Genomic DNA, 10885 nt, shown 5'->3' on the forward strand with positions numbered 1-10885 from the left:
AAAACAAAACTTTGTGCCATCCCATATTGATTTGGCAGGTCATTGCGACACCTGGTTGAAGTTGGTGATGATGCGTTTGGTGATACGGGAGCTGTTGGAAAGTATGTCCCTTGTAGGGGCGTGGTTGTAAAGAACATGGGAAAGGGTACTCGTAGAACTGGTGTGATTGTTAGTGATGGTTGATGTTTGTTTGAGGGTGCAATGAGGCACAGAGGGTCATCTTCGGGTTCCTTGGTTAACTGTGTTTGTTTTGCTAGCCAAGCTTCCGTAATCGCTGCAATATCATTCTTCAGAGATAACAAGGAATCAAGTTTTTCTGAATCATAAAATATTTCGCTGCCTCCAACCTGGTTGCTCTGGGTCTGCACCATCAGGTTTCTCGGCAATGGAACCAAATGATAGATACTGAAAATCTTATTAAATTGAAACAAGAACAAACACGATAGTTGGCCCGATTCGAGAGGGGCTAGTCTCCTAAATTCTAATCAGAGATCACAATACAAACAAAATATCCAAGACACCTTATTCTTACCTTAAACAACTTATTTAAAGACACAAAATACTAAGTAACTGCCCATTAACATGTCCACACATTACATCAGTTTCCCCCTTGATTAAAGTTGCAGTTAACTGGGTCTTTTGACTGGGTCAGAACTGCAATTAATTGAGCCATTTGACTGCAATTAGTTGGGTCATTTGACTGGGTCATGGGTCTAGGATCATCAACAGGAAATGAGTTAATTTGACACGTTAGGTCAATTGGATATGTATCAGTATGTGTTTCAAATTTGGAAGGTGAATAACATGTTACTTAATCTTTTCACATTTTTTACTTTATTGAACGGTGAAAAATAATTGAATGATGCAACATAATTTTAAGTTGAAATTGAACGGTGAGAAATAACTGAATGATACAACGGGTAATTTTAAATTGAAAAATAAAGTTATAGTTTGGGTCACGAGAAATGGGCTTCAACTTCGGCCCATTGTCATTAAATAGTCCATTATTTACACACATACCAGTCTAGGGTTTCTTCTTCTTCTGCTACAACAAGTGCAGCCACACCAAACCCTATCCTCTCCGCCCATCCATTTCCAAGCAGCATGGTAAGTAACCTTCATCCTTCATTCTCTTCCGTTTTCCTGCTATCAGTACTCAAATCAACATCTCAATTTCGTGTTTCTCCAGATCATCCCCGACAAGAACCGTAAGGCAATCTCCAAATACCTCTTTCAAGGTCTAAATCTCCCTCTGTTCATGTAGATTACTAATGTTTACACGAATCTCTTATTTTTTATGGCGATTCATTGTTATCGATAAATAATTGTTGTACAGAGCATGTAGATTACTAGTTTTTACACGAATCTCATACTATTTATGGTGATTAATGGTAATATACAACTAATTGTTGTACAGAGCATGTAGATTACGAATGTTTATACGAATCTCATCCGTGTTATGGTGATTTGTTGTTATTAGTGTATATATTGTATATATTGAATATGTTTGTATAGAGTAAGTTAGGCAGTTTTGAGTTTGTTAGTTGTTAGCTCATCATGTTTGTTATGTTTGCTATTTACTCTCTTCATGTCTGTAGGATGCCTGTATAGTAAATATAACAAATCATTCTATTTATTACATTGATTGAGCAAGCATACCTGATTTTAGTCACTAGTTTGATATTATTAGTGTATATATTGTATATTTGTATAGAGTTAGTTTTGCTGCTTTGAGTTTGTTAGTTGTTAGCTCATCATGTTAGTTATGTTTGCTATCTACTCTCCCCAGTCCTCATGTTTATATACAGAAGATGTTGTTTTGTAAACATAACAACTCATTTTATCGATTGCATTGATTGAGCAGGCGTATTTTATTTCAGTTTGTTATTGACGATTAATTGTTGTGCAGAGGGTGTTTGCTTTGCTAAGAAGGATTACAATTTGGCGAAGCATCCCGAAATCGATGTACCAAATCTGCAGGTGATTAAGCTCATGCAGAGCTTCAAATCGAAGGAGTATGTGAAGGAGACATTCGCTTGGATGCATTACTACTGGTATTTGACCAATGACGGGATCGAGTTTCTCAGAACTTACTTGAATCTTCCATCTGACATTGTTCCTGCCACTTTGAAGAAATCAGCTAAGCCTCTTGGACGTCCTTCCGGTGGACCTCCTGGTGACCGCCCACGGTAATAATATTAAGTGGAGAATGTTTTTATTATTATTTTAGTTGAATTTGTTTGGTCTGTGTGGTGCTAATCTGTTGTTGTGTTTATGATTGAATTCGCAGTGGTCCTCCTAGATTTGAAGGCGATAGGCCAAGATTCGGTGACCGTGATGGTTATCGTGGTGGTCCAAGAGGGCCTCCCGGTGAGTTTGGTGCTGATAAGGGCGGAGCTCCAGCTGATTACCAGCCTGCTTTTAACAGGGTAATGTTATTTATCTAGCATGTTTTATGTTTTTGTTGTGTACTTACATTGTTTGGTTGAATTTGATGGTACTGTTGTTGACTTTAGTTTGTGGTATATTGTCATATGTAGGGTGGTGCTGGTGGAAGGCCTAGCTTTGGGCGTGGAGGTGGCGGCTTTGGAGGCGGTGCACCACCAAGCTCAAGCTTCTCTTAAACGTTATAGTCTACTGGTTTTTGTTTGTTGAATTTGAAAATGTCTGGAATCACTTTTATGTTACTGTTATAGTACTTGAGTTTTGTTATCTAGTGATTTTGTTGAATCTTGGATTTTGTTTATTGTTGATCACATATTGTTCTGCTGAATTACTTTGTTTTTTTAGCTTATCCTAAATCATGGGTTTTGTTCTCTTGTGACTAGATTATTGTTACAGAGTTTCATTATGTGGTGTGTTTTACATGTGGTTTGTGAACAAGTAGCATTTGTTACTACTTGTGTTTTAATGAAACCCTACTTTTGACTAAAATACAGTCTGCTGATGTGTTTGGACCTGCAGTGTGGACATGGGTACATGCTTATTACGTTTATGGTTCGCTTTTAATGCTGTAACTAGGACTATTTCTGGAACTTAGTTTAGGAGAGCAAAAGTTAGGATAAAGGGGTAAAACCTGTGTCTTAAGAAGCCCGGCTAGAGCAAGGTGCATGTAGAGCAAACTGCAAAAAGGTGAGGCTACCATGGCTTCCTGGTCAAAGCCGATTACTGAAGAACCCGACCCAAATATACCTGATTACCGAAACCCAAAAACCGATTAAGAAAATCTGGAAACCCGACTACTCAACCCGAACGGCACTCCTTACCCATCAAAGCTACCCATCTTGTTTAAGGTTTTTTTATTCACTTTTTTAGAATGATTAACATACACTAAAACCCTCAACGATGTTTCAACTAGGCTACAAGCCCTTAGTTGTTTGACAAGTAAAACATGGAAGTAGAGATGGATAAAAATACCGATTTGAAAATTCGACCTGACTTGCACAACAAATTTGTTTCAATCCAACTCAAACCACCAGTTTGTATACTGGTTCCCCCTTTGGCCTCTCGTCACCCAAACCGGTTTCAACCTGACCCTTTTTTTTAAATACTGGTTTATGTCCCAAACCAGTTTCAACCCGACCTACACCAATTTGAATAAGGTTCGAATATTTTTCACCCGAATGAGTTTATAACCCAAACCGGTTTGACCAAAGTTGACCAAACCGATTCAGTTTTCAACAATGCTTCACAATTACATCCATTGGTGCCGTTTACCACTATTCACCAACCCCCAAATCAGATCGTCTCTCCCCCCACCTCACAAGTCAAATGTCCAACTCCATTTCAATTTCAATTTCATGGCCGGTGGTGTTTCCTTGAGAAAGAAAGCCGCTGGTAAACGATCTAACCACTTCAAACCCCAACAACAACAACAACAACCCACAATGCATACTTCTTCTAATTCTCCCTTTCGAACCAGAAAGACCCTTATTCTTGTTTCAGTTTTATCGGCAGTTGCCGTGATCGTACTTTCCTGGAACACATGGTCCTCCTTCCGATCCGATGCTGTTGTTTCTGCCCAAATTTACTCCATTGAGGTCGTCAACGAGTTCCCTCACGATCCTGCTGCTTTCACACAGGTCTCTCTGTTTATTTGTTTACGAAATTTGTTACTAAGTTGATCTTGATTGGTTTATTATAAATTGTTGTAAGTTGTTAGAAGTGGAAAACAGTTGTTTTTTTTGGGAATTGAGAGATTGGTTGGTTTGGAAGTATGATGTCTACCAAGTGTTTGATGTAATGTCTGGATGTTTTCAGGGGCTTTTGTATGGAGGCAATGATACATTGTTGGAGTCGACCGGACTCAATGGACGTGTGAGTTTCGATTCTTATCAAATTGGTAGATTTTACATGCTTTTTGTTTCATACTTAATTTAAGATGTTGAGCTTTACAGTTATACAATATTGTATATAATTTTGAATGTGCTCAACACTGACAAGTAGCTAGCTCTCGAGATCAACTGTAATGTTTCAAATCTCGCATCGTTCTGTCCAGAGGAGAGATGCCTGTTTATAAGAAATGTCCGAACTTAAATAACACCAACACGTTTTGCGCGTATTGGGTGGAAGTAACCTCTTGAGAAGTCTCCACTTGGACAACCAAAAACATAACGGTGAACACCATGTGGGCAAAACCGACAATATTGGTCGGATGTTATGTGAACTGAATACGCTCATCTCATGTTTTGGATGGTGATTACAGACACATACTGTTTTCAATGTCTTTTTCTTTCTTCATCTTACATGGCACTCTTACTATTCACACTTTAGTATTAACTATATGTTTTTAGCTTTTACTTCATGTGTGAATCCTTCGGTAACATTTTTATTTTCCGATTCCAGTCATCCGTTAGGGAAGTGGATCTTCAGACCGGAAAGGTACATTGCATTTCACTTGATAAACCATATTTGTTATACATATACTAGAGTTTTATCGTGTATGTTTGTTCAAATAAAGCTGTTGATTCTGTTCTTTGTGTTCCCAGGTCAAAATATTGCAAAACATGGAATATGAATATTTTGGAGAGGGTCTAACTCTTTTGGGTAAAAGGTAATCGTTTTCGTATTCGTATTCGTATCTGAAGTACTATGCAACCACTATGCTATTATATGAGTTCATATTTGTGTACATTATTCAAGCTTGTCTAATAAAGCTGGATCTTTTGCAAGCTACTTATATCTCACCGTTGCCATTTTAGTCCACTGGGTTAACTTCATCCATTTTTTATGTTAACGAGAAGGGCAATGCGGTCATTTTATATGGTCGAATTGCCCTTCTAGTTAACATAATTACATATAAAATGACCGAATTGCCCTTCTCGTTAACAGAAAAAATGGATGAAGTTAACCCAGTGGACTACAATGGCAACGGTGAAACCTTTTTGGACCCACAGGCAAAAAATGAAACCTTTGTACTAAACTGGCAAATTGACCTAAACCACAGGGACTAAAATGGCATTTAACTCTATTTTTTTTAATTTCAACGTGTATTTGTGATCCGGTACACAGTCGCACTAGAAAATTATCTATTTGCTTTAATATGTGTTTTTTGGTTCCTAGCTGGTATATAATACTCAAGCAAGATATTATTATATAGGAGAATAAAACTTAAATAAAAAGAATTCTAGATCAAATAGAAAACTAGCTATACCTTTTGCTTTCATTGTTTATGGCTTCTTTTGTTGATGTAAAAATCTTATCCCTTTGTAGGTTGTATCAAGTGACTTGGTTGAGGAACACTGGTTTCATATACGACCGATATAATTTAACCAAAGTTTGCACTTCACCTATATCCGTGCATATTTCGTCTTCATTTTCATTTCTTTTAATTACTTGCTTAGCATCTTACAACTTAATATCCATTGCAGGTAAAAACTTTTACTCATGGTATGAAAGACGGCTGGGGATTAGCAACCGATGGGAAAATACTCTTTGGAAGTGATGGATCGTCTTCCTTATATCATCTCAACCCGCGAACAATGAAAGGTTCAACGATTAAATTAAGAGTTAATTACGTTTTTTCGTCCATGTGGTTTGTTGAAAATAACCATTACAGTCCATTAGTTTAAAAATTGCGTAAACAGTACCAGTACTTTCACTTTTGTAACAATTGGACCCACCCTACTAACCCCGTCCACTTATTCTGTTAGTTTTATGTGAAATGACCATAATGCCCCTGTTAATTTAATTAGCTTTTAATAATAACAGGGGCATTATAGTCATTTCACACAAGTTTTAAAAAAACGAAAACGGGTTTCGAGGCGTTTTCCCTTCGTCACACGAGGCGCAAGCCTCGAGGCGAACCTAGGCGTAAGCCCGAGGCGGAATTAAAAAATATATATAAAATTATATATCTTAAAAAATAATAATAATACTAACTAAATTCATCATCAAATTCATCAAAAACACACATAAAAAAGACATAAATTGCTTGAAATTGACACAAAAACATCAAAAACAAATATCAAAAACCCCTGAGGCGCACCTGAGGCACAACCTTTTTAGTGCCTCAGCCTCTCTGAGGCGCACGTACAATAGAAACCCCCTGAATCGTTTTTTGGGCGTTTCGCGTCGAGGCGCGCCTTGAGGCGCACGCCTCAACCGTTTTTTAAAACCATGATTTCACATAAGAATAAGTGGACAAATCTATAATAGTGTTTAATTTCTTTCATTATTTAATCTTCATTTTCTCGTTAGCGCAGCCATGAAAGAACATGTTGTAAAATATAAAGGCCATGAAGTGCATAACCTAAACGAACTAGAGTACATAAACAATGAAGTTTGGGCAAACATTTGGCAGGTACATATAATATTTATATACATGAACACTTGTATTCTTCCACTAATGTTTGTGATATGCTATTTTCACCGTATGAAACGGACAATATATTTTTTTTTCAGAGTGATTGCATAGCTAGAATCTCACCTGTAGACGGGTCGGTGATTGGATGGGTTCTTCTTCCAGAATTGAGGTACCTTCATCATCGTTTTCAGTTGTTGCATATATGATTTAACTAATTATATCTTTATCAATTTTTTTTTTTCAGAGCGGAATTACTATCAGCTGGACATAAAGTAAGCATATGTTCGTTCACGAACTGATTGTCGCTTCATGTTATTAAGTTATGAAAGTTATAGTTGCCGTTTAATTTTCGCTTTCGTAATTAACTTTGGTTGAATCTTTGCTGATTGAAAGATTGACGTGTTGAACGGGATAGCATGGGATGAAGATAAGAAACGACTTTTTGGTAAGCTTTCAACAGAGTCGATTTGGGTTATGTTTGTCCCTATCGGATCAAATGGGTAAAATCAGAAATTATTTAAAAAGTTGTTCAAACGTGTTGAAAGTCACCAAAGTGTATTTCTGACGCTTGTAACTTTCAAACTCATTATATTCGATATCTCAGATGATTATTGGATTTTTTTTTTTGTTAACTCATATTTGACACACTGATTGTTATAAATGTCTCGAGTCGACCCATTAACTCACCCACCCATTGTATTACCTCTAATTTCAACTGTTGAACATATGATTTGTTTCAGTGACTGGGAAACTTTGGCCGAAGCTATACGAGATCAAGCTGCAGCCGCTAAGGAAACCGTTGCAGGCACCTGTAGAACGCCTCTGCTTGACTCCCCCTGCTCATTTTTAAAGGAAGTGAAGTAAAGAATGAACAATGAACAATGATATATGGAATCCTATACAGCCTCGATTTTATCGTTTATATATCATGTCTTATATTTTTTGTTATTTGAGTAGAAATTATGTTACACTTGAGGATCTTAGTCGCTTAGATCAGAAAACTAGGAAGAAGCTTTGGATATATTAAGTAGTGATTATTCTGTAGTACAAATTAATTGTCAGTCGATTTGAACCGAACCGTAATTCCTCTTAGACCAAAGAGTCTTAAGCCAGTGTATGGTTTACACTTACTGGCATTAAGCTTCCATTCCATGTACAAGTAAATCATAATGTGGCACAAGCCTGGTTAGAGTGTTGTGGTGCGGATGGATATCCGAGACTAATTCACAGTGGCAGTCCTGAAGAACCAGAAAATGAAGAATGGTTATTTGGGGAAATTAGTGACTCGAAAACTCAGAATAGGAGAAAAGAGAATTTGGGGATAAGAGTCGGTATCAATTTATCATCCTTATACATGTACATATTCTTTCTATACGTTGTTGACTTAAAATTTCATACAACTAACTAATTCTAGTATGAAACCCACTAGCAGGTTCTTTAAGAACTTCACCAATACCTCCTACAGTTGTTGTGGAAGGTATGGGACCATAATGCACATTAAGGCGAATGGTAACATTGGCAAGCAGTGTTGAAGTAGTCGCTAGTCGGGCGGTGGGGTGGGGGCTAGCGATTAATCGGAATTAATTGGGATTAATCAGAATTAATAAGATAGCAACTATAGAATAGACCTAATTCCCCACTGTAAATTTTCTTCTAGTGCAGTGTAAGCCTCAATAGTTGCTTCATCTTATGTTGGGCAATAGATTGGATTTAGGAGCTTCATCACTAGGGCTGTAAACGAACCGAACGAACACGAACGAGGCCTTGTTCGTGTTCGTTCGTTAAGGAAATAAATGTGTTCACGAACGGTTCATGAACACTTTCCGAACGGGATTTTATGTTCGTGTTCGTTCATTAAGGAAATGAGCGTGTTCACGAACGGTTCACGAACACAAGCGAACACAAATAAAGTTGGCGAATGCGATAAAGGATAAAGGTGGATGGCCCAGAGAGTAGCACTAGAACTTGAATCCCTTATTGTGGAACGGAGGTAGATCATATTCGTCGATGTAAATAATGAGAAAAAAAAGGGAAATGGTGCATAAACAAGGTGAAAGAGGGTTTCCTAGTTTAATTGTTAGGGTAATGATATAAATAAAAGTTTAATAGTATAAAAAAGATAGATAAAATATATGAAAGTATAAAAATCTTTAATTAAAACACGAACATACGAACATAAACGAACGCAAATGAACAAATGTTCACGAACACCTTACCGAACGTTCATGAACACAATTGAACGAACTAGACATTTGTTCATGTTCGTTCATTTAACTAATCGAACGGAATTTGTTGTTCATGTTTGTTCGTTTATTAAACGAACGAACATAAACGAACTTCCCGCCGAACGGTTCACGAACTGTTCGCTGAACGTTCAGTTCGTTTACAGCCCTATTCATCACCCCTTCTCGTGTCCTTAAACTTCTGCCCTTAGCTTCCACCACCGGTGCTAATAAAACGTTCCAACCATTCAAACCTAAGGGTGGAGGGTATAAGGGTGTTTGAGTGGAGTCACCGATCGGTGACCACCCCCACTATATTGAGTTGGGTGTTTGAGTTGGAGAGAGGTAGTGAATTCGGTGAGTGTTCACCGATTGAGGGGGGAGAGTGATGAGAGGAGAGGAGAGAGAGAGGTTCAACCAATCATGTTTTTTTTTTTTTATTTATTTTTTTTTTATAATTGAGGGGTGTTTGACTATACCTAGTGATTGAGTGTAAAATGAGGAGTAGAATACTAGAATGAGGAATTGACATGACATAATACTATTGGGTAGGATTTCACTCAAACACCCTAAGTTGTTTGACTATACCCTCCACCCTAAGCAAGTCGGCTGGTTTGATGGTTTGAGATCCTATCGTTTGGGAACTTCGAACTTGGCAATTTAACCTTTAATTTTTATATTTACTTTTTTATCTTGTGCATATGTAGTCATATGTTTGTATTATAATCATAAACCATCTCTATACAAGTAATATTCTGAGCGCCTTTCATAAAATTTTGCAATTGCCTCCTTAAACTTTGGAAATCGACTCCTAAGAAAAACCAAATTAGAAAATTTTGAGTTTTAAAATATAGATAATAATTCTCGATATAACACTAATTATATTTACCTACATTTACAAAGTGGATGTAAAGTAGAATTTTTTATTGGTCAATTTGCATACTTAGGATATTGTTGATTGTTTATATTCACCATTTTTTTTTTGAAAAAGAGAAAGAACCATATTTCTACATTTAATAAATTTCTTATAATTTTTCGCACACATAAAAACTTACAAAGCCAAAGTTTCACGAAGTAAAACTAAAACTACCTTTTATTCATTATTTCCTTATTGTATATTTCTTTATTGTATAGTTATTTATTTTTTATTTATTATAACTATTTTTAGCTTAGTCTGTGTCTCTTATAACTTTTAAAATATGATATTTTATATTACTTGGAATGTGTCATCACGATGTGCTTATTTTTATTTACGTCTCGTTATGAATTTACTCAAAACTGAGTTGTAAATAGTAATGTATAAGTGATCGAAGCACAAACGTACATTTCATTAACCCTTTCCGTTATTTTAACAATTTAATATTAATCCTTTATTAAATTTCGAATACATATGTTTTGATAAATGTTTATTTTTTTCTTTACCTTGACGAACTGAGCCGACACTGTCCGAGGTTGTGCCGAATGGAAACAAATCTGACTGAATGACATTGGTATTATCTGTACCAATACCAGTATTCTTTCCTATGGTTTTCGAACATTATAAAACACGTGTCGCTATCCTCTTGGTCAAATATCTTTCGATTGCTATACCGAGTGATGGTACCGTACGGGTACTATAACGAACCAAACTGATACCAAGTTACCAACTGAATGCCCCGTCGCAACGCACAGAAATTCCCCTAGTTACTAATAGAGATGGGCATAATACCTGGTTCCAAACCCAAACCCGTAGAACCGACCCGTAACCGGTTCCAGTTCCAAACCGATATATAGGAGAACCGAGCCCGGGTTCAAAAATCCCTAAGGTTCTTACCCGGTTCCATATTTGTTGATAATAAATGGGTCGTACCCGGTTCCC

The 10885-nt window shown here is 36.8% G+C and overlaps 2 protein-coding genes across 2 annotated transcripts; both read left to right on the forward strand.

The window, feature by feature from the left end:
- Positions 1-976: 976 nt before the first annotated feature.
- LOC110895826 (40S ribosomal protein S10-1) lies at positions 977-2776 on the forward strand. Its single transcript, XM_022143193.2, has 5 exons — positions 977-1107; positions 1190-1238; positions 1910-2189; positions 2291-2429; positions 2541-2776. Exons 1-5 carry the CDS (start codon positions 1105-1107, stop codon positions 2622-2624), a joined length of 555 nt encoding a protein of 184 aa, XP_021998885.1. The 5' UTR covers positions 977-1104; the 3' UTR covers positions 2625-2776.
- Positions 2777-3668: 892 nt separating this feature from the next.
- Positions 3669-7935, forward strand: LOC110895825 (glutaminyl-peptide cyclotransferase). Its single transcript, XM_022143192.2, has 11 exons — positions 3669-4082; positions 4261-4317; positions 4846-4881; positions 4989-5053; positions 5713-5776; positions 5871-5988; positions 6705-6802; positions 6904-6974; positions 7050-7077; positions 7199-7250; positions 7546-7935. Exons 1-11 carry the CDS (start codon positions 3684-3686, stop codon positions 7653-7655), a joined length of 1098 nt encoding a protein of 365 aa, XP_021998884.1. The 5' UTR covers positions 3669-3683; the 3' UTR covers positions 7656-7935.
- The last annotated feature ends 2950 nt before the right edge of the window (positions 7936-10885 follow it).

This window comes from Helianthus annuus, chromosome 9 (assembly GCF_002127325.2).
Source record: "Helianthus annuus cultivar XRQ/B chromosome 9, HanXRQr2.0-SUNRISE, whole genome shotgun sequence".
Classification (NCBI taxonomy): domain Eukaryota; kingdom Viridiplantae; phylum Streptophyta; class Magnoliopsida; order Asterales; family Asteraceae; genus Helianthus; species Helianthus annuus.